Raw genomic sequence first — 23,559 nt, 5'->3', positions numbered from 1 at the left:
CAGAGGGAGAAGCTGGCTTCCCGCTGAGCAGGGAGCCTGATGCGGAACTCGATCCCAGAACCCTGAGATCATGACCTGAGCCAAAGGCAGACGTTTAGCCAATTGAGCCACCCAGGTGCCTGAAATGTAGGTTGTTAACAGAAGTTTTTAGAGCAGGATTTCTAGTAGATCAGGACCTACCCAAAGATCGAGAGGTTTTACCTGACAGGCTTTACCCGCTTGCTGCTTTCATATGACACTTTCTCCTTATTCTCTTTTCCCCAAGTTTAACAGGATTTTAGGAGACAATAGCTCTCATCAGCAATGGTGTCCACATGGGGTGATTTGAGACCTGAGAAAATGTTTGGTAACTCATAAAACAGTTTGGAAACACTACTTTAGCATTTGGTATCTTTATTTTAAAATGGGCTTTCTAAAAACAAAGAAAAAAGAAAGTTAAGGTCATTTTGACATTAGGGCTAAAATAAAATTATGATATAATGCTTTCATGAGATTAATTTTTATATGTCATATATTTTATTTGTAGATATACATTCTAGTTCTGCCCTATTTAGCACTTATAATTACTAGGCAAAAATGTCTGAAATTTGACTACAATTTTTGTGGTATGGTGATAGATTAAAAAACGATTTTCAGCTCTTTTCATCAATAAGGTAAGAAGAGAAACTATTCAGTTCTCTGCTAGCTCCCCATCTCTTGAATCCAGTTTGCTATTTGACTTGCTTTGACCAAGGGAGGGGAGAGACACTGAAGATTGAGTTAATTACCAATGGCCAATGATTTAATCAATCATGCCTACAAAATGGAACCTTCATAAAATGCCTAAACTATGGGTTCAGGGGTGCCTGGGTGGCTCAGTCAGTTGTGGGTCTGCCTTTGAAACAGGTCATGATCTCAGGGTCCTGGGATGGAGCCCCATATTGGGCTCTCTGCTCAGTGAAGAGTCTGCTTCTCCCTCTCCCTCTGTACTCTCTCTCTCTCAAGTAAATAAATAAAATATTTTAAAAATAAATAAAATAAACTGTGAGTTAAGAGAGCCTCTAGGTTGGTGAACATGTCCATGTGCCAAGAGGGTATATACCCTAACTTCATGAGACAGAAGCTCCTGTGCTCAAGACTCTTCCAGATCTCATCCTAGGTACCTCTTCCTTTGCCTGTTACTGGTACTAAACCAGTAATAGTGTGTAAGTAAAGTATTTCTTTGGGTTTTGTGAACCATTACATAAAATGATCAAATCTGAGGAGGGGCCATAGGAACTCCCAATTTGCAGCCAACTTGGAAGGAGGTATGTATATCTTGGGGACCCACTGCTTGTGATTGACATCTGAAGGTGGGGGCAGCCTTGGGGGACTGAGCCCTTAGCCTGTGGGTCTATGCTAACTCTGGGTAAGTAGTGTCAGAAATGAATTAAACTGTGGGTCACCCAGTCGACGTCCATGGAGCACTGAAGAATTGCTTGGTGTGGAAAACCTTCACACTTGGTATCAGAAGTGGTATGACTCTAGAAACTATTTTCCTTTAGCCAGGAATCTTTCAACTCTTCATATGGGTAGCTGAACATCTTTCCATGCGGCTCTTGGAGCTCTAAGAGAGCAAAAATGAAAGCTGCACAGTCTTGTAGGACCTGACATAGTGTCCCTTCTGTTGCATTTTATTTGTTAAAACAAGTCACAAAGCCAGTCCAGATTCAAGGGGAGGGGAAATAGACTCCCATGTTTCCATGTAGGGAACAGAAAAACCATCTTTAATCTTTAATCAGCCACAGTCTATCTTATGGCCATAAATTATTTCTCTCACAGACAAAATATGTTAATCTCCTCTCCAAACCTCCCAAAGTCTCATCCAATATGGCAGCAGCTCAGTGTTCAGAATTTCACCACCTGGATTAGGTGTGGATGTAAATGAGGTGGCTTGAGTGTGGCTTTTTTCAATCTGGAAACTTGTGAACTAAAAATTCAGGTTATCTGCCCCTTTGCCCCTGAACCCCATACACAATGGTGAGAGAAGGATAACAGCAATTGACACCATTCCCAGAGGAAATTGAAGGCACATGGGAGAACAGGTCCTTAACAATTCCAAAATCCAGCCACATAACATTTTGCCAGTTCCCTTGATCCAGGGACTGTTAACTTGATTAGGGCCTGCTTCTGTTCCCAACTACTATTCTTGGCTGTTGGTTCTGTCCTCAGCTGTCTTTTTCCTTTTCCATTAGAACTGGTGCATGTTTATATCTGAGTAATTTTTCAGTCTGCGTCTTACACAGGAAAAGTTAGGGGCCCAGAAGCCTCTTTATTTGGAATCATCTTTGTTCCTTTAGTCTAAGTATGTATACTTCCTTTAAAAATGCTGTGGATTTTCTGTACATTAAATTATAATCTACTTCATTAGAAAAAGTCCCTTCTCCATTGGAGACAGGCCCTCTCTACTTTGGGCTGTGAGGTCTTAAAATAGGTCTTAAAACCACACCCTCAAGTTGGTCTTGACTAAGGTCACATTTTGCTGGTAGCATCCTCAGGTCATTTTTTGCTCTGAAAAACCTTGAGGGGCTGAAGAGGCTAAGAAAAAGAGAGAGTTTTTTTCCAACCCAGTGATCCTGTGGTTGCAAATATTTTCTCTAAATTCTGCTTGAAAACTGAACTTCTCCTTCTTTTGGTTCATGTCTCCTTCCATATTTTATCTTAGGCAGTGAAAAGAAGCAAGTTAGCCCATTTGGCATTCTACCTGGAAATATCCTTAGGCCAGATCCACAAGTTCATTAAGTACATTTCCCATCTTCCATATTACTGTAGTCATGCTCCACTCATTGTTTGATCAAAAAACACAAATCAGAGCACCTGGATGGCTCAGTTGGTTGAGTGACCGACTCTTGGTTTTGGCTCGGGTCATGATCTCAGTGTCCTGGGATCGAGCCCCGTGTCCGGCTCCACACTCAGCAAGGAGTCTGGAGTCTGCTTAAGGATTCTCTCCCTTGTTCACTATGTTGAACTTATACTGTGTACCTTGCTGTTTCCTGATACGGAAGTCTCTTCCTTGCCTCAGATTCTTTGTTTTGATTTTTCTCTACTTGGACCACTTTATCTCCTCTTCAAACCGCTGTTTCTTTTATGTTCTTCTAGTATCAGCTGAAATGTCACACCTCCCTCCACCTAGGTACTATCATATTACTTTGTTTCTTTTCTTGCCATGTGAAATGATCTTGAGTTTTCTAAAGTGTTCACTTTCTCCTCTCCCTACCAAAATATCAGATCTGGTGTGTGTGTATGTGGCGGGGGTGGGGGGGGGTCTTATCTACTTTGTTCACAACTGTATTCCTACCACTCCAAATAGGGTGAGCACATGGTAAGTACTTAATAAATTTTTCTGAGTGTATATAAACACATGGGTGGATGAATGAATGAAGCAAATATATCTTAGTGAAAAGGAATTTATAAGTAAATATTTTAGTTTTACAGAAAGTATATAAAAATTTTAAATAGCTGTTGACTACTAAAAACCAGGAGTGATCTAAAAAAGTCTTTTTTTGAGAACTGGACTTAATATCCATTATAGCTTGCTGAAATATTTAAAATAAGTGATATGTTTGGAATTTGCTTCAAAATAATCTGGAGAATATGGGGAAATGGGGTGGGGTACAGATGAAATTAGATTGATGGAGACTTGATATTTACTTAAGTTGGTTTAAGGGTACAAGAAATTTCATTATACTGTTCTCTTAGCTTATATATTTGTTTGAACTTGCCATGATAAAAGGTTTTAAAATTATACATAGATTATTAAGAGAGTCAAGACCATTAGAAAGATTGTAAAAATTTTCACAGCTATGAACTAATTTATTAATATTTCTACTTTTCCTACTTCTTTTAAAAGGAGATTTCTATCCTCATATGATAGAAGGGAGGCATTTTTAAACATCATCTAGAAATGTCATTGGCTACATGATTTGTTATTTAGATATTGCACATACCCTGTAAGAGACCTCATTTTAAGATATTCCTGGAACTTTGCATTCAGAACAGATTTCAGTAAAGCAAATAATCTCCCCATTGATTTTTTCATTCAGTTTTGAAGGAATGCTCTCTTACCTCCTGTTGATTTTCCTGTCTGCTAATTAGAGCTCAAGGCAGGAGATGGGAAGAGCAGAAGCTCATGTAAGCACTGGCATTTTGCCTTGATCTGCAGTTCAGAGCAGGTATCTGATACAACAAATTTTTCTGTTCTGTGCCTGCAATAAGAATAAGCAGGGAGAACAGGAATTTGCTCCAACAGATGCCATCCTCAAGCTGACAGTCACTTTTCCTGGGTCTGATATCAGTCCAGGGAGTTGCTCAGCTGTTGGCAGAATTCAATAAGTAAGAGACTTTAAATTATTATATACCTTCCATACAAGTCTTAATTTGGGGGAATATAAAAGAAATGTATTTTTGTCTCTGGTATCAAGGAGCCTAAAGACTTAAAGAGCTCAGGAACAAGTCCATTCTTAAAGCCTTATCTGATATTTCCCACCCAGAACTAGAAGGAAACCAATATAAAGTTGAGGACTGCCATATCCTGAGCATTCATTTAAGGAAAAAGGACCACGGGGCCAAAATCATCCAGCTACAGAGCCTACTCACAAATGAGCCATGGAATTGAAGATGTAGTTGTTTGGACAGAAGACCAGGTGGCTGGTTTCCAGACAGAGCAGGATGTTGCTCTTCTACTCCTAAAGACCCCCAGATTTATTACCAGGCAGATGCATTCAGGAAGACCATTCTGTAGGGCATCTCTGCCTCTGGATTAGAGAGAAGGAAACAAACGTGAATTTATTTTAATGGAAGTCTCTTTGCTAGGATTTGTCCTCACCCACAACTCACATACACCCTTCATACAATGCTGTCCGATTACAAAGGAGGAAAGGTCAAGACACAGAAATGGAGGGAAGAAAGCTGGGGTCAGAGGGGCATACTGGGTGATGGTGATTTTGGCACTAAGTAACAGTGGACTGTAAATGTGGCTTGCTTCATCTAGTGTCACCTTCCCAGGCAGCTGCACATTCTCAGGGAGGCCCTGAATTTGTAGCGGAAAAAGCACTGGTCCAGAGGCCAAGTGGTCAGAGTATTAATCTTGACTTACTAATTTCCAAACACTGCTTTCCCATCCGCACAAGCAGGGAAACTTCTAATTTCTCTGAAATACCAGGTTCTAAAGGTCCAGGAATCAATAAATAAGTGGCAAGATAAAAACTTGTAGACTACTGGAAAGGGGCAAATTTAGGAGGGGTATGCAGTTAGGGCCTCTGGAGAACCAGGGCTTCCTCCAGGGTGGGTAGCAGGTCTTTGAGAAGCAGGAGGAAAGAGTTCCTCACTTTTCAATTGCGTTCAAAGCCCCACACTGACCTTGGCTTTTTGGAATAAGTTAAATGAAGGTATCTACCATAGTACTCAATGAGTGTTAGTCTCCTGCTCCCTTCCTATAGGCAAAGCCCACCTTCCCTCTGTAGGACCACCTCACCAGACAAGAAAGAGAAACACTATTGATTTGCAAAGGCAAACATAGGTCTATGTCAAGACTTTTTTAAAAAGGGGCTTATTAAAAATTTTTTAAAAATGTATTTGCATAACATAATTTCACAAAGATTATAGTAGACTCCAGTCACCAAATTAAAAATAAAAAAATAAAAATATATTTTGTTATAATTCAGTTGGATTTGAGGATGTTACCACTTATAGACTCACACAATAAAATAGCTAAATCAAAGATTCATTTAATGCAGATATTTGGCCTCCTACCAGAAAGACCATAAGGCTATTGTCAAATCAGTTAAATTTCTGTTGCAAGCAGTAAGGGTGGCCATCTGCTATGGTTGGCAAAGAAAGGAACATATTTCAAAATGTAAACACATCTCAGTCTTCTTCCCTTACAGATCTCAAAGCAGGCATCTTGACTATAGACAATTTGGATCTAATATTTAGTATTCAATTAAAAGGATATCTGGGATGCCTGGGTGGTTCAGTTGGTTAAGCGTCTGCCTTCGGCTCAGGTCATGGTCCCAGAATCCTGGGATCAGGTCCTGCATCGGGCTCCCTGCTCAGCCAGAAGCCTGCTTCTCTCTCTACCCTTCCCCCCTGCTTGTGATCTCTCTCTCTCTCTCTCGGGTAAATAAATAAAATCTTCAAAAAAAAAAAAAAAAAGAAAAGTAAATAAAAGGATATCCAACGTCTTTAAGTAGGCAAGAGTTATTAGATAATAAATGTTCTACTTATTTGCTTTTATGAAGGATGACAATTTCTTAGCTTGATACTTTGTGCCTTCTTGAGAAACTCTATGCCAATTCAATTCAGCAAACAAAGATGGTACTGCTACAAGTCACTGGGCTTCATGCTTTGAGGCATACAATGAAAGGGGCCTTTAAGGAGCCGCCGATTTAGTAGGGGGATATGGATACACACCTTTGCCCATACAAGACAGAATACTACCATAGAGGCCTGCATCCAGTGCCATAGAAGTCTTCTTATTTTATAGGAAGGGGTGGCAAAGCCTTCCCCCTCAGATGGCAGTTTAGGTGGATTCTGAAGGAAAGTACGACTTTATACAGAGAAGAGACTGAGCAAGATTTAGAGGCTTAGGGATATGTACTTTACTCAGGAAACAGCAAGTGGTTCTGTTTGGCTAGATACATTTTGTTAGATGGAGCTCAAAAAGTTGTGTGGGAACAACAGTGAGCATCTATTATGTTTTTTGCCTGGCTTTGACTCCCTTCTTCTGGAAACAGCACCCTGATTTTCCTTTAGGGAAACTAGGCCTGCCTTCTTTTCAGCTCATGCAACTTGAAGGAGTTGATTATACAGTGCTGTGAATACCATCCAAGGAACTTGGACTTAAAGTTATATATTTTAAATCTCTTATTTAATAGAATGGAGAATCATAAAAATCTTTTTAAAGAAAAATGTTCATATACAGAAGTAAAAAAACAAAACAATGAGTCTCTATAAACTCATATCCAGCCTAAACAATTATCAAGATTTTATCATTCTTCTTCAATCCTCCTCTCTTTTACTGAAGTATTTCAAAGTAAATCCTGGACATACTGTGTTTTCACTTCTACATATTTTAGCATGCATCTCTTATCTTACAAACAAAATGCATAATCACACCTTATGATTCCTTGGGATCGATTAATACCCAGTCCACATTACAACTTTCCTGATTATCTTGGGGTGCCTGGGTGGCTCAGTTCGTTAAGAGTCAACTCTTGATCTCAGTTCAGGTCTTGATCTCAGGGTCGTGAGTTCAGGTCCTGCGTTGTGCTCCCTGATGATCTCAAAGTTGTCTTTTTAAGGTGGTCTGTTTGAATCATGTTCTAAACAAGGTCTACACATGGCCTGTGGTTTTTTAGAGCTCATAAGTCTATTTTAATCCATAGCAGCTCTCCTCACCCCACTTTCTTTGTCTTTATGCTCTTGACTTGTTGAGGAAACCATGTCAGTTTTCCCTTAGAATGTTCTTGATTCTGGATTGGTCTGGTTGCTTCCCTGTGGTGTTAACTTGCTTCTCTATCTCCTGTATTTCTTATAAATGGAAATTACCTGATGTTTGCTTGTCCCACATTTATTAATAGTAATCCTAAGATTGATCATTGCATTCAGGTGGTGACAGCCTGATCCTTCCACTATAAAAGTTCTTATCTAACTACCTATTGGTTTCATGCATTGATGATCTTTGCCTAAATCTTCTATTTCACTAGGGGTTGTAAAGTGGTGATTTTCTAATTTTATCACTCTTTCCACACTTACTACCTGGAATTTTTCACTATAGAAAATTTTTTTCTGGGTCATGTAGAGCTATTGGGTTATCCTAAATAGTTGATATAGGAAAGGCAAATTTCCTTATATTGTCAACTTTTAACATACTAGTTGAAAAAAATTAAACTGTAAAATATAACACAGATACGGAAAACCACATAAAATAAATTAATGCTTTAATAAATTATTGTAAGCAAACACCCTTGTAACCACCACCTGGATGAGGAAATAGAACTTCGGAAGCTACCTCAGAAACTGTTAGTGTCCACTTATTCTGATTCTTATGGTAATCATTTCCTTGCTTTTCTTTATGTTTTATCACTTAAGAGTGCATCCCTAAATACTATACTTTAGTTTCATCTGTTTTTTATTTAATATGAACTTTCATATGACTTTTTTTTTGGTGTAAAAAGGTGGTTTTATTAAAGCACGGGGACAGGACCCGTGGGCAGAAAGAGCTACTGCCTCATGACTTTTTAAAAAGGTCTCTTTAAATTTACAAGTTCTCCTTCCTTCTCCTTTTTTTTTTCCCCCGTAGAACTCATTTGTTAAGGAAACAACAGATTTGTAGAGTTTCCTGGACTCTGGATTTTACTGATTGTATCCCCATGATAACAGTGTTCATAATCAATGTACTTCCTATAAATTGGTAATTGGAAATACAAACTTGATTAGATTTCAATTTAATTTTTGGAGGCAAGACTACTTCATTGTGGGTTGTGTTCTTCTGTTCTGAGGCACAAAATGTCTGTTTGCCTTTCTTTTTATGATGTTAGTAGCCATTGATGCCTATTTTTAGATCATTTCAATTCATTAGGGATTGCAAAATGATGCTATTTCAATTTCATCACTCCTTCCTCATTTTGTTAGCTAGAATATTTCTGTATAGAGGAACTCCCCCTCATCTATTATTTGGTTATCCATTGGTACAGCTCACATAGGAAAGGCAGAATAAAAATAGTGATTGGTTGAATACTATCTTTAAAAATAGTGATTGGTTGAATACTATCTTTAAAAGGAGATCAATTAATTTTTTAGGATCATTAAAACTCATAGATTGAAACATTTAAAATAAAATATGTTACACTGCAATTATTATCGTTACTGAACAGTCATCTCATCTTTGGCCAGTGGCAGCTTCTTCAAGTTGGCTCCTCAGTCCATTTGACATGGCCTCAGTATTCTGGTATTTCCAATTCACAGCCAGGACTATATTGTTATTACTTAACATGTCAGGGACCAGAAAACAATTGAGTTAGACTATCACAGTTATTGTTTACATTGTCTTGCATTATACACACAACAGTCTCAGCAAAATCACCCATTCTACCACCACCAATATTATTTCAAAAGTTAAAAAGTTGTTTGCATATACCCCTCCATTTCCTACAATTGTATTTTAACAGCATTTTCAGACATATATTCAATACATAGTATATTCTTTCTAACCCTCATGTGGTCTTCGTTTTACAAGTAAATAGCTATTTAATGCTCACCATCAGTCCTTATGTCGATGTCTCTCTTGTCATTTGGATATCTGGTTTGTTCTCCAGTAGATTCTTCAGGAAATGTGCAAGGAAACAATATTGAATGCCCATACCTCCACAGTGTTTCCAACAGAGGATACTGTCACACTTAGATTTTTTGCAAACCTGAAAGGTGAGAAGTGGTAACAATATAGTTTTTAAAAATTTTTATTTATTAACTTGGTATAGGTTTATTCTGTATTTCTCTTTTTATGAGATGGCTGAGCTTTTTTTTTTTCATGCTTTAAGAAGCATTTTTTTTTTTTTCTGTGAGCTGTCTATTCATATCTTTTGCCCACTTTTCTATTTGGTTGTAGGTTTCCCTCTTCCCTCTTTTAGGAGCTCTTTCCTAATATTAGAGTTATTACCCCTTTTTATGTGATACGGGTTACAAATACCTCTTCCTACAATTTTTTTGTTTGACTTTACTTATGGAATTTTGGCATGTGATTCTATAATATGTTTAAAACCTTGTAGGGTTATTCCCTCAAACAGTGCTTTGTTGTTGTTGCTTTTTTTTCAGATTATTTTTGTGACTATAATTATGTTCTCATTTTAAATGTATATTCAATCGTCTAGTTCCAGAAAATAATCATTGTCATTTTTGTTGGGTTCCTGTTAAATTTAACAATTAACTTAGGGAGAATTGATATCTTTATGATATTAAGTCTTCCCATCTAAGAACATGGTCTCTCATCTCATTTTTTCTGGTCTACCTTGTGCCTTTCAGTAAAAGTGTTTTAAAAGTTTTCCTTATATAAATTTTGCATGTTTTTATTAAGTTCATGCCTGGATATTTAGCCTTTTTGGTTGCTACCGTAAAAAGGATCTTCTCTTGCTTTGTATCTTCTTAACTGGTTACATATATGAAGAGTATTCTGAATATCAAAGATTTTTAGAGTTAAATATTTCTATGGTGACACTCTTTTAAAATTACTAGAGAAGTGAAGGATGCCTGATGGACTCAGTCATTAAGCATCTGCCTTCGGCGCAGGTCATGATCCCAAGGTCCTGAGATAGAGCCCGGTGTTGGGCTCCCTGCTCGGTGGGGAGGCTTCTTCTCCCTCTCCCGCTCCCCCTGCTTGTGTTCTCTCTCTCACTGTCTCTCTGCCAAATAAATAAATAAAATCTTAAAATAATTTTTAAGAGAGAGAATTCAGTATTTTAAGTGAGAAATGATCCATGTACCAGTGCCGGATCAACAGGGAAAGGAAGACAAAGAGATATGTACCTCAAAGGTATAGGACTTGGAAACTAACTTGATGTTGAGGAGAGGTTGAAGGAAAGGGCACATGAGGTTTCAGTTGGGTGACTGCAATGATGATAACATTGTTAACAGATAATAAGAAGAGGGGATGGTTGGGAGAAGAGAGAATGAATTTCAAATTGGAAGCATGTAGATTTTGAGATTAAAAGTCAAATCTGAGAGAGGTCAAATCTGAAAATTTAGATTTAGAAGCCATCAGGTAGAGCTGTAGGAGTGTTTGAAATGACCAAGGAGAGAGAGAGTAGACTAAAAAGAGAAAAGCCAATCATAGAACATCAAAAGATTTCTATATTAAATAATAGGCAGTGAAAGCTGATCCCTGAAAGAAACCAAGAATGAAGAGTTTGGGGAGGAAGTGAATCAGAATATAAAGTTATAGAAACAAAAGAACGATGTCACTGGGTTTACCAATTACGGAATCACTAGTAATTTTCGAGACAGTCATTTCAGAACTCTTCTGAGGGTGAGGTAAGATTGTGAAAAATTAAGTGAAGAGATCATAGTGAACTAGGGGTGGACTTGTGTAGGATATTTAAATCGTGTGTATTTCAAATATGTGAAATCCAAATACAAGAGGTCTCATGATTTAGATGATCTGTGTAGATACCAGTCAAACAAATGTGCTCAGATGACAACAGGTTAGCCTAAATTTTATTAAGTTATGTCTTGTTTATGGTCATATACCTAAATACAAAGTTCAGCCCTTTTTCTGAATATACATTTTTACTTTAACTCCTGATGGATGTGGGTTTTTGGCTTCAAGTAAAACATAACACTTATGCGCTAAAAAGAAAAATAATTTTTCCCTCTCCTAGATATAGGTCTGCCCTTTTATGTAGGCATATATAACAATCATAAGAGCTGGGGCACCTGGGCGGCTCAGTTGGTTAAGCGACTGCCTTCGGCTCAGGTCATGATCCTGGAGTCCCGGGATCGAGTCCCGCATTGGGCTCCTTGCTCGGCAGGGATTCTGCTTCTCCCTCTGACCCTCCCCCCTCTCATGTGCTCTCTCTCATTCTCGCTCTCTCAAATAAATAAATAAAATCTTAAAAAAAAAAAAACAATCATAAGAGCTTATACATATGGTTTATAAAATATTGTCATATTCTACTGAACTTCATAAAAGATTCTGGGAAGTAACCAGTACAGTGATCATTATTCTTAATTAAGTACAAAAAGGGGAAAAGAATGACAGAACCAGGTCTAGATCTCAGATGTTTTTGACTCCTAGCCTATAGGCTAGGCATAGCTAAGAGGTAAGTGTAGGAAATGCTTATTCTAGGTATTTTAAGCAGAAAAAGATTTAATGCAGGGAATTATGTGCTTATACATAATCTTTAGCCTGTGCCTTAAGAAATCACTAACCGAGGGTGCCTGGGTGGCTCAGTTGGTTAAGGTCATGATCCTGGAGTCCCGGGATCGAGTCCCGCATCGGGCTCCCTGCTCGGCAGGGAGTCTGCTTCTCCCTCTGACCCTCCCCCCTCTCGTGTGCTCTCTGTCTCATTCTCTCTGTCTCAAATAAATAAATAAAATCTTAAAAAAAAAAAGAAAAAAGAAATCACTAACCGAGGGGCGCCTGGGTGGCTCAGATGGTTAAGCGTCTGCCTTCGGCTCAGGTCATGATCCCAGGGTCCTGGGATCGAGCCCCACGTCGGGCTCCTGACTCAGCAGGGAGTCTGCTTCTTCCTCTCCTTCTGCCTCTGCCTCTCCCACTGCTCATGCTCTCTCTCTCTCTCTGTATCTCTGTGTCTCAAATGAATAAATAAAATCTTTAAAAAAAAAAAAAAGAAATCACTAACCGAACATGGTAGTTGACCATCAAGGGAATGAGTTCATACCTGGAATCCCTCCAGAGACGAGGAAGGTAGACCAGGAAGCCGCTGCTGCTCCTGCTGCTACCATCACTGCCACCGCTTGACTGCATCTTGATGTTCAAAGAGCTGGTGACTTGGCAATGGAATGTGGACCCTTGGTATGTAAGAATCTCAAGAATGAATTCAAGAACACTGCTGCTGCAAAACTTTGTCACTGTGAGCTTATTTGCAAGGAAGTTACTGAAAGCAAGTAGGAAGATAGCTTCTGCTTCATTTTCATCTTCCAGATCTTTCAGGAATGCACCTGATAGATGGAATGTAATTCATATTCAGAACCTAAACTGTGAAGAAGTCAAGAAAATGTAATTTTTGGCTTCCCAGAATCTGCATATCAGGAAAAGGCTGGGACAGAAATTGAGCAAGCCAGTCCACAATATTTGCCATAGAAAACTTGTTTTCATTCAAGATATTGGCAAAAATAGGGACACCTGGGTGGCTCAGTCGTTAAGCGTCTGCCTTCGGCTCAGGTCATGATCCCGGGGTCCTGGGATCGAGTCCCGCATCGGGCTCCCTGCTCGGCGGGAAGCCTGCTTCTCCCTCTCCCACTCCCCCTGCTTGTGTTCCTGCTCTCGCTATGCCTCTCTCTGTCAAATAAATAAATAAAATATTAAAAAAAAAAAAAGATATTGGCAAAAATAATCAACAGTCCAGAACCATATGGGCCACTACTAAAAAATGCTCTCCAGATAGATATCATAACTCATATTCAAATAACTTGCCCAGGTTATAAATAGCAGAGCTGAGACTTAAAACCAGGTCTGAAACTAATGACCAGAATGTTGTAATGCCTTTTACTTTGATTCATTAATTCTCTTCAATTATTTAAGCAGTCTGTAATCTACCTAATTTTATCTTTTCTCTCTCTCTGTCTTTGGACAGATATGAAACAGTATTCAAGTGCTGTGCTAAAATCAGGGTATTCTTTATGAGCCTCTCATAACTTACCAATTCCAATGAAAAAGAGATGCAGTGTGCCATTCTGAGGGGAATCCAAGATGGTTTAATGATCCTCAAGCTAATCTAACATTTCCCACTGCTGCTGAAAACCTGTTATAATTTGGATTTGTGTTGTGACAGAACAGTCAAAGTAACTGACTTAAACCAGGAAGAAATTTCTCTCTTAGGGCTCCTGGGTGGCTTAGTCGGTTAAGCATCTACTTTTGGCTCAGGTCATGATCCCAGGGTCCTGGGACGGAGTCCTGCATGGGGCTCCCTGCTTAGCAGGGAGTCTGCTTCTCCCTCTGCCCCTCCCCCTGCTTGTGTTCTCGCTCTCTCAAATAAATAATATCTTTTTAAAAAAAAATTCTCTCAGGTAAAACACATTCAGAGGCAAGCAGTCAGGACTAGCCCGCAGTTCCCCTTACTGTCATCAGGGCCTCAGGCTCCTTCTGTATTGTTACTCCATCATCCCTATTGTGTGGCTTTACCTCAAAGACTACGGGAGCTAACTAGAGTTCTAGTCATCGCAGGTGCATTCCAGCCAGCAGGGAGGAAGGAGGGCAAGTACACTTCAAAGAAATTGCACACAAATCTTTTGATGACATCCTTTTTGGTTGAGCACTTTTAAGTGGCTCCATTTAACTACAAGGGAAGCTGGTAAATGTAGTCTTTCATGCAGATGGCTAGGTGAATGTTATTAGTGGCAAACAGCAGTCCTGCAAGCCTGTTCATTTGCGTCTTCTTTATATTGTAAAATCTCAAAATGTCTTCTTTAGCAACTGGCACAGAGACTGACATATTTTAGGCGCTTCATCATTTATTCAACAAACAGCCTAATTTTTATTTCCTGATGAAATGTTAAGTGGTTTAAAAATAAATGATTAGGTATACCTCTAAGAAAGGTACTTGCAAAGTTGTGTGTAAAACCCAATTTTGTATGTAAATCTTATTTTCTCCCTTGACTTCTAATACCTTAGGGCATGTATTTCCATGGTGGGAAGGGAAGAAAAGGAACTAAATAATTTAGGGGAAAGTTATAAAATACAGGTAAAATCCCAAAGCAACAAAAGTGAAAAGGAAGTGTAAGAGATAGAAAGATTGGAGGCTTAAGAGAAATAAAATCCCCACAAATTCAAACCTAATTCTAAATTTTACACCAGAAGAAAATTTTCAAAAAAGTCACCAAATGAAAGTTTGAACAAATATCTTAAGTATAGCATAATGGTTAAAACGAGGCTTTGGAATCAAGTTATAGACCTGGCTCTCCTGTTATCAGCTGTTATCCCTACCAGTTAATCCCCAAGCTAAAATTTTCTCACTTGAAAAATGGTATTCTTCCAGAATTATTCTGAGGTGAGGAAATGAGAATATGTGCAAAATACTTAATAGAAGGTCTATTGCAAGGAAATATTCTATATATAGTAGTAATAACATTCTCATTATACATTTTATTTGTAAAAATTTCCCTTCTCTCCAAAATTAAGTACTTCTTAGAAATAAAATCTATCTTAAAAATTGTAGTCTTGGGCGCCTGGGTGGCTCAGTTGGTTAAGCGACTGCCTTCGGCTCAGGTCATGATCCTGGAGTCCCAGGATCAAGTCCCGCACCGGGCTCCCTGCTCGGCAGGGAGTCTGCTTTTCCCTCTGACCCTCCCCCCTCTCGTGCTCTTTCTCTCTCTCAAATAAATAAATAAAATCTTAAAAAAAAAAATTGTAGTCTTTTTGTTTTTCCCTTTCTATCCTTGGATGCAGACTATAGCTCCAGGGCTGGTCATATACATATTTTTAAAAATCTCAGATTATGTAATATTGAAAAATGATCCCATCTAGTTATTTAAAAATTCATTTATAGCAATGGACATCATAATCAATCTCTGCTTCATATATTTAGCAAAATAAACATTTTGGTCTTCTATCATGGTAATAGGTGTTTAGGAAATTTGCCTTTATAATACTAATACCTGATTCTTTAACTCAGAGGGAAGACAGGATATCGGTTAAGAGTTTACACCAGTTAACAGCTATTTCTAAATGTAGTTCTTATTATGAACCTTCTTTTGTCCTGTTCTTAGCTCCTCAGAGTGTGAATTCTCACCTCTTTTCTTCTATATAGCATATTGTATTGGGACATATATATTTATGAAAAGTATATACATGTACTTTGAGAAATACGTGTAATTGGTTCCTCACAAGACTGTGAGCCCCTCAAGGGTGGGAACAAGATCTTGAGGCCTTACTATCTTTCTTAGGTTACGAACTCATTTTAGGGTCCTGGGACGGAGCCTAAAATGGGCCCTTCCTCTAGCTATAAAGGATGAATCAACAATCTAAACTGATTGGCTTTTAGGTGGACCTCTGACCTAGTTTTGTCCAAAGAGACTAAAGAGGGGCTGGAGGGTGAGGAGGGAGTGCTTAATGGGAGATTCTGGTAAGGATTTTCTCTTTTGATAAAAGGCAGGGAGCTGCCCTTACCACCTTGTTTGGGATGCATGAAGCTTGGAGCTGTGATAGGCATCCTGTGACCACGACACAACAGACACAGAAAAGCAAAGCTGAAGATGATGGAACAGAAACAGAGATTTCTTTATAACATTGAGCCGCTGAATGAAACCCTGACATTCCATCTTCAAAATTAAGCTAAATGTCCTTACGGTTTTAGCCAGTGTTAGGTTTTCTGTAATGTGCAGGCCAAAGCACCTCAGATGTTAAACAGTACCTTCCCCCCAGATTTTCTTATTGGTTCACTGTATCCACTGGTTTTTTGCCTGCTCTTGATTATTAAACAAAATTTTTGTCATTGAGAATCCTAACATGTCTATTTTAAAGTTAACATCCAGGTAGTTCATTACTTTTTATCTTAAGTGCTGATGGTCTTAGGATTAGTTTCGCTTTCTTCAAGTACTTTAGAATTTTGGTTTACAGGCTCATTTTGTGTGGGCGTCTTCCTGCTTCTTATCTCTCCCCTTCTCAATCGCTACTCCCTCGTTTCCTTCTGTAATTGCTTCCTCCACCTGTCCAGTCAGGGTTGCAGTTCTGTGGTGACAGCAGGGCTATCACAGTTCCACACAGATCTGTATACACAGGTGAGTAGACTGTTTGGCTCAGGTCCTGGTTACAATAGAAGTTATAGTCCCAGGCACTGGTTGTTGCTGCATCTTAAGTCTCAGGAGTGAGGAAACTCCCGTCTCAGGCCCTGGTGTCATTACTCTACAGGAGTTGAAATTTCTATCTGCTCATTTATGATTCCACACCTACAGCTCAGGTTCTTCTTCACCAAAATGCTTATGTTGCCTTGGGGCACAGCTGTGCTTTAGAATTTTCTCCACTTTTTCCTACTATTTTTCTATTCACAGCTTCAAAAATATACATATCCAGGTACGACACAGACTAGCACTTGAAAGCAAGCATTATGTGAATAAGCAAAAGCAAGTATTTTTTTTTGGACAAGATAAAGCTCTATGCCATGTCCCACTCATCAGTAATGCATCCTAAGAGAACAGCAGAGTTCTGACGAATAAAATGAGATCTGTGTATCCTTCTGGATTAATAGCAGAGAGCAGATTAACAGCACTATCCAGCCTTGTGCTGATTTTTATCCATTTCTATGAATTTCATGAGATCTAAGGAAGAATGGCATCAGGTCTGTTTGAAAATGGCACACTGCCTATATAAGATAGACACCACAAATCACCTTAAGACCCAGTCAGTTTAATATAAAATGTTTTTAATTGTTTTTGAAAACATTTAAAAAACAATTTTTGAGCACTTTCAATAAAAAAAGAGAACTGAAATGCTACTGCAATATTCAACTACTGTAGTTTCAGCAGGTACAACAGACAACAAAACACTGGGGAAATCTGACTTTTTGCACTAAATGAAAACATGAAACAGGGCTTGTTTTTTGTCATTTATGGTGTAGTAAAGCACATTATAGTACAAGACTATTATATGAACCTCAGATGCACTGCACACAAAAAAAAAAACTTTCCTTCTTTTCAGTTCAAAAGTCAGTGCTTATTGCAATTATATGCAAAATTATTTACTTCATGAAGTCTTATCATGATAAACAGTATGAAAAATGTTTTAAACATGAAAACAATGAAAATAATTTGAGAAAAGAACATATTCAACAATAACTAAGCAGAATTAGTAAACATAAAAAAGTAATAACTTGTGAATAACTATGCTTGCCTGGTTAACACTGAACCAGCTTTAATACAGCCAAGGGGGGAAAAAAAAGTGGTTACAGGAATACCTAGTACTGTACAAGATAAGTCAATAACACTCATGCACATTTTGTGATCATGTATTAACATGGTGAAGCAAACTAAACTTAATTCTTCCTGCTGTAATATTCTCATGTAAGAGAATAAGAAATAGAAATATCTCATTGAGATCAATGCACATTGCTACATAAGACAATTTTATCTGTCACTTTGATGACATTTTGTCTTTTCATAATGAAACACATTTAAAAAGTTTAATCTGTGGACTGTATTGGTTGCATTTATCCTAAGAGATGTGCCTACCACAGGTTCAACAAATTTAGTGCAATATATGAACCCCAGGAAGTTTGCTGGACGAATTCAACCAGATTTAAAGTGTTTGCTGCAATACTGTACAGAGGGTTAAAAATCCTCCAGTCTTTATATTTTCATAAAAAAGGATTTCCGTTATTTTTGTATTAGTAGGAAGCTAATAATGTAAACAAGGGATTAGAATGGCCTCAAAATCTCCTCTTCAGAGTATCTCGTATAGAAAGGCTCCCACCATTTGTCAAAAGAAATCGCACAGTTTCCTTTGGGTGTTGCATACTTTGGTGTGCAGTAGTGCTGTGTCTCAGGGTACAGTGAAGAAGTAACTAGCATCAAGAGAAAACATCCAACAGATCACGAAGTCAAGGTAACAGCAAACACACACAAATGCCAATGACTACGACATGCCAATATAGAAACCTCCGAGCCAAACCTAGCACCGTTTATTTGTCAAAATATGGTAATACCCTACCTTGCAAATTTATTGAACAATTAAACCTTATCAAATCAAACCCTTCATCACATTTGTTAAATATTCATTGATTGTAGTCTTCTGACTGGCTTACTAATTAGGGTAAAGGAAAGCTCAGCTAGCTAGGTTCAAGGTAGCACAGCAGTGGTTTAATGTTAGCTTTAAAAACTTAATGGCAATTTTTAAATCTATGTGAAAGTAATCCTAAATTCACTCAGATGGAGCTGTCAACTAGTGAGCAGATTTGTGTCAACAAGAAATTCATAAATAATTATTCATAAAACAAAATGGGAGCCATACAGAGAAACATTTTAAAACACATCCTGAGTGCTTCTTTTGCAACTGTGGTTATCACAATAAATAAATTAAGCATGTAATAAAATGCTCCTCTTCTTCAAGTACTATTGATATCCCCTTTGTTTTATCAGCGACATAAAGATTTGTGGCTTCAGACCTCAGGTGGTGAAATGTTTTTTGTTTGTTTTTTTATGTTATCTCCCTCCGGTTTATTTGTTTTTCAAAGGGATCCCATGATCAACTTGTATTACTATATTCAGGAGTGAAGGAGTCAGTCACTAAATTGAGGACTTAGGAATATTATAATTAAAAACTTCAAATTAAATCTTAAATAGTATTTTTATGTATGCATGTAGCCGTTGTGATGAAACTAAGGAAATGCTTTTATTTTCCTTCTAACTTCCCCTATCTCAACTACCAAATAATAAAACATAAAGTATTTTTCTAACACGCTTGTACTTATTCTATTAAATTGCAATATTTGGAGTTATTTTACTTGTGTGTGTGCGTGTGCACACATGTACATGCATGTCTCTGTGTGTGCTGGCTCCATATTAAAAATCAAATTTTAAAATAAGACTAATGCAAGGTCACAAATATAAATGGCTACTACTTTTTCCTTTAAAAAATTTTAGTGCAGCTTTTGCTTTCCTTAAATTAATATTTAATTTTCCATTATTTTCTCCTATTTAAGCCCTTCAAAATGCAGGTGCAAATGGTACTGAAGTCCCAGAAAGTCCTACAGAGATTTTTTTCATTCTACAGTAGCTCTATGCTTCAAGCCTAAATACCGATAATAACCTGAATATTATCCCTGTTTCAAGGAAGACCTTCTTGTCTACAGTTTACCTTAGCTATGATTTCATATCTAAAAGATAATGCCAACAACAACAAAAAATAACCTATACCTAAAATCAATGGTTTCCTCTACATTCTGTGCAGATCAACTGATGAATTAAAATGAACTTACACAAAATAAAGATCTAGAATGCTCTTGTAAAAGCTGGTTAGTCAATTGTTTACTAGCAAACAATGTGATTAAATGGGGGAACATTACAAAATTTAAAACCTAATACTTGCTCTTCTACAGCCTACTGTCTTCAGAAACTTGTTAAGAACTGAGGCAAGTCTAACCATTTCCTACTGAAGAAGAAACCACTTCTGCAGCAAACTCTTTTAAAATGTCACAATTAATATTAAGTGTTTCTGCTGCGGGAGGCACTTCCATTAAGACAAATACAATACATATGTCTTTAGATACAGTGTGCTACATATTATAAAACACTATTTAACCCAACATTTCAACAGTAGGATGGTCCTTGCTTTCTATCCACTCAAAACCTGATGAAGTCATAGAGCTCATGGATTCACTGCAAATTTGTTGAAATAATGGGTCATTTTTTAATTCTTCCAGTGTAGCTTCATCATCTTGTCCCTGCTGACGACCTGGATCAAACAGTAGGTTTGGGTCTAAAGTGTTCAAATCATTGATGCTGCCTGAGAGCTCAGAAGACAGCCTGATGTCACTCGAGAAATCAGACGCAGGATTAGTGAGGTCAGACGCTACCTGACCTACCAGCTGCTGGTTGGTTTGCAAGCTGTCTCCACTCAGCAGGTCTTTAACAGTGCTACTGAAATCTAATTGTTGCTCTCCGATTTCTGATTGTGCTTGATTATCTCCAGGAGAAAAGCTGATCTGATCGGTGCTATGACTTTTAGTGAGGTAAGGTGGTGTTTGGAATTCATAAACAGAAGTGCTGGAATCGATCATATTCTGTGGATTGGCACTAGGAAAAACAGTGGAAGTCTCCAAAATCTGAGTGAGATTCATCCGGGCTGTGTAATTGGAGGGCAGGTTGTTCACGCCCAAACCTCTCACTGAGTCATCATTGTCAGAATCAAGTTTACTCAACAAGACACTGGTTATTTTTTTACTGTTTGTTTGCTTCTGAAGAGCATTCGGGAAGGCTGTCTGCATCATGACCGTCAATGGAACTGACTGACTTCTTTGAGCTATGTTGTTGGCACACGCATCTGTGTGAACATTTGTGAAAACGTGAGCCTCTGGGGTTACTGGACTTCCAAAGGGGGTCACATTAGATCGGGGGATATTAGATACGGGGTACAGGGTGCTTCCACTAAGATTACGTTGGCGATGAACAGCAGGGCTCACACTCCGGCATCTGAAGTTGCTGCTGGCAGATGAATTAGTCCCTTTATTATCAAGAGGGGCAGGGACTGCAAAACCCTCCTGTTTGTTGGTGTTATTTACAGTGGCACCTTGATGCTGCACAGGAGAGACAGGAGTCAAGCGACCGAAATGAGTGTCATGATGTCTGGATTGAGACTGGTAAGACTGTCCAGGCACAGCAAAAGCATGAGGTTTCCTGAAACGGTCTTCCACTAGTTCCTGATAGCTTGGGAGAATGCCATGGCCAGAAACTGATGAATTACTAACCCCACTATACCCATTATTCATCCATTCAAGCTTGGTTTTGTCAGGGTGTGTGGCCATGGGTCTTTGCATCGGTTTCACAGGACTACTTGAGATAATGCTGGCATCATGATACGCCATACTGGAGCTTATTGGGGTAAATGCAAATGGATTCCTGCATTCAACAGGGCTGGGAGGGACACTACTGCTGCAGTTAGAATGTGGAGTACCAATGGGTGTGTGTCGGCTACTTCCTAAAGCACTATCCACAGGTGTGGTCTGGGCTAGCCTGGAGCAAGGGCTCTCCCGTGACAGACTCTGAGACCCAGCAATCATTTCTGATGTTGGAGTTGGGGTTGGGGTTGGGGTTGGGGTTGGGGTAGGAGTGGGTGTGGGTGTGTGGATCGGAGTGCCATTGCTGTGGATTGGATGATAGAAGTGGGTACCGGAGGCATGAGATGACATTGGAGCTCCTGGAGTTACTGACTGACTCTGAAGGGTCATTCCCAAACAGTTACTGTAAGAATGAGAATTGTTCATTGATATTTGCTGCTCCATAAGCACCAGCTCTTCCACAATACTATCTTGTGTAAGCTCATCGTCAAAAGGAAAGTAGCTTTCATTTGTTTGGGAAACAGAAGGCTCAAACTCTTTCAGTTCAGACTGTAGAGGTAACTGATCTGAAGACTGTGCTTGTATTTGATTCAAAGAAGATTCTTGTATCTGGCTATGCAGCTGCTGGGTATAAGTGTCCTGTGGCATTCCTTCTAATTCCCAAACAGATTTCTCTAAGTCATTGATATCAGAGTGCTCAGGAATTGTCATAACACTGATATCTTGCTGTTGTTCACAGCCGGCAGATATAAACTCAGAATCCTTACTGACCTGCTGCCATTCATTTGAATTAAAGCTGCCATCTGGTTTTGAATCACCGTCCAAAAGAAAGACATTCCCTTCAAGTTTTACTTTTATATCTGGAGATGATGATGGTGTTTGCTGTTCTGAAGCTGAATCACCGGCAATGAGAGCAGAAGAACTCAAGAGTCGATTTGCCACTATGTGCGAATTGACATTCATTGATACCTTGCTAGGAATCTGAGCACCGGCTGTTGAACTTTCTATTTTCCCTGAATGTGGAACCTTTTGGTCCTTCTCAACACTGCCTGGTTTCTGACCTTCTAGGATAACTGCAGAAAGCTGTTCCACAATTGGTTTCTTTATGGGAGGCACCTGGGACTCTTGCAATGCAGAAGACAGTCGCTTTCTTGGACTTTTAGTGCATAATTTAGGGTCTTTATTTATTGAGTCACCATTAGCTGGTGAGCTGGTGCTGGTGAAAGTTAAGTTCTGAGTGGCAACTGAGAGGGTGACAGTGCTTGGATTATTGCCTGTCGAAGCGCCTGGCAGAGTTTCAGTACAGCGGCTTTTACATTTGGTCCTCTGGTCACAGACCTTGGTTGCTTTTGCTTCAGTGACACCTTCATTTGAAGGTTTTTGCACTACTCCATCCGTATTACTTTTCTGCCCCAAAAGGGCACTAGGTGTTGTTTTGGGAGCTTTAGTCCCATCAGAATTCTCTTGGCACTGTACAGGATGCTCATCTGATGACGTTTCAGGTTCCATTTTGACTTCCACGGCAGATGCTCCCCCGGTGCTGCTGGTCCTGGATCCAGGAGACTGAAGTGAAACAACAGAACCATTCTTGATCTGTGGAATGGTCCTTGATTCTTCTGTTGTTCCTGTAGCACTGTTCACTGAGGCAGAATGTTTAAGAGGGGCACTACTGTTGCTGGGCGTGAGGGATATTGCTGTCATTTTCACCACATTTAGAGAACTCATGTGTGAAGTGGGTACAACAGCGGTTTTGATGGGGCTGCTAGTAAAGAGGACAGTAGTTGGGGAGCGAATGGTGAGTGCACTGGTGTTGGCTGGTTTGGGTAAGATCTGAGGGTAGCGGTGCCGGGCAGAACGATCCCCACCAGGACTGGCTGGAACGTTCTGAGGAGTCTTTGGTGCCTGTTTCACAGACTGCATGTGCTGAGTGACCACTTGTACGTTGAGGGGAAGAACTTTGCCGTCAGAAGAACTCATTGGACTGGGTGAAGTTACCAACTGCCTGGTCCTCTGGACCTGTTAAAAGGTAGAAAACAGAAAAGTCAGATTTAACGAGTCTAGGATATAAACAGTAATTCACGTATCTGTATAGTATTAAGGCATTTAATACATGTAATGCTAAAAAGAAAAAAAACAGTTCCTCTGTTAGACAAGAGTTTTATCTATCTATAAATATGTTAGACCAGGTTGTATACAATCAGACACATAAATATTATAAAAACTGTAACACAGTGCAATATAGTTATAAAATATAATATGTAAGAAAAACATTAAGATACTTTTCAAATTGGCAAGACTAAAAACTTCGCAATTGTGATGA

The 23,559-nt window shown here is 38.9% G+C and overlaps 1 protein-coding gene across 7 annotated transcripts in view; it reads right to left on the bottom strand.

Moving 5' to 3' along the window:
* Nucleotides 1–17,090: 17,090 nt before the first annotated feature.
* RFX7 (regulatory factor X7) overlaps nt 17,091–23,559 on the bottom strand; it is a 140,406-nt gene continuing 133,937 nt past the window's right edge. For all 7 annotated transcript variants that reach the window (XM_064570421.1, XM_064570422.1, XM_045900023.3 and 4 more), the window contains one exon: nt 17,091–23,255. In XM_064570421.1, the coding sequence (XP_064426491.1) occupies nt 19,980–23,255 (3,276 nt within the window). In that variant the 3' untranslated portion in view covers nt 17,091–19,979. The remainder of the gene's footprint in view (nt 23,256–23,559) is intronic.

This window comes from Mirounga angustirostris, unplaced genomic scaffold (genome assembly GCF_029215605.1).
Source record: "Mirounga angustirostris isolate CCGP_5_RB_7025 unplaced genomic scaffold, mMirAng1.0.hap1 SCAF_9, whole genome shotgun sequence".
NCBI lineage: Eukaryota > Metazoa > Chordata > Mammalia > Carnivora > Phocidae > Mirounga > Mirounga angustirostris.
This window is presented reverse-complemented; position numbering and strand designations above follow the sequence as displayed.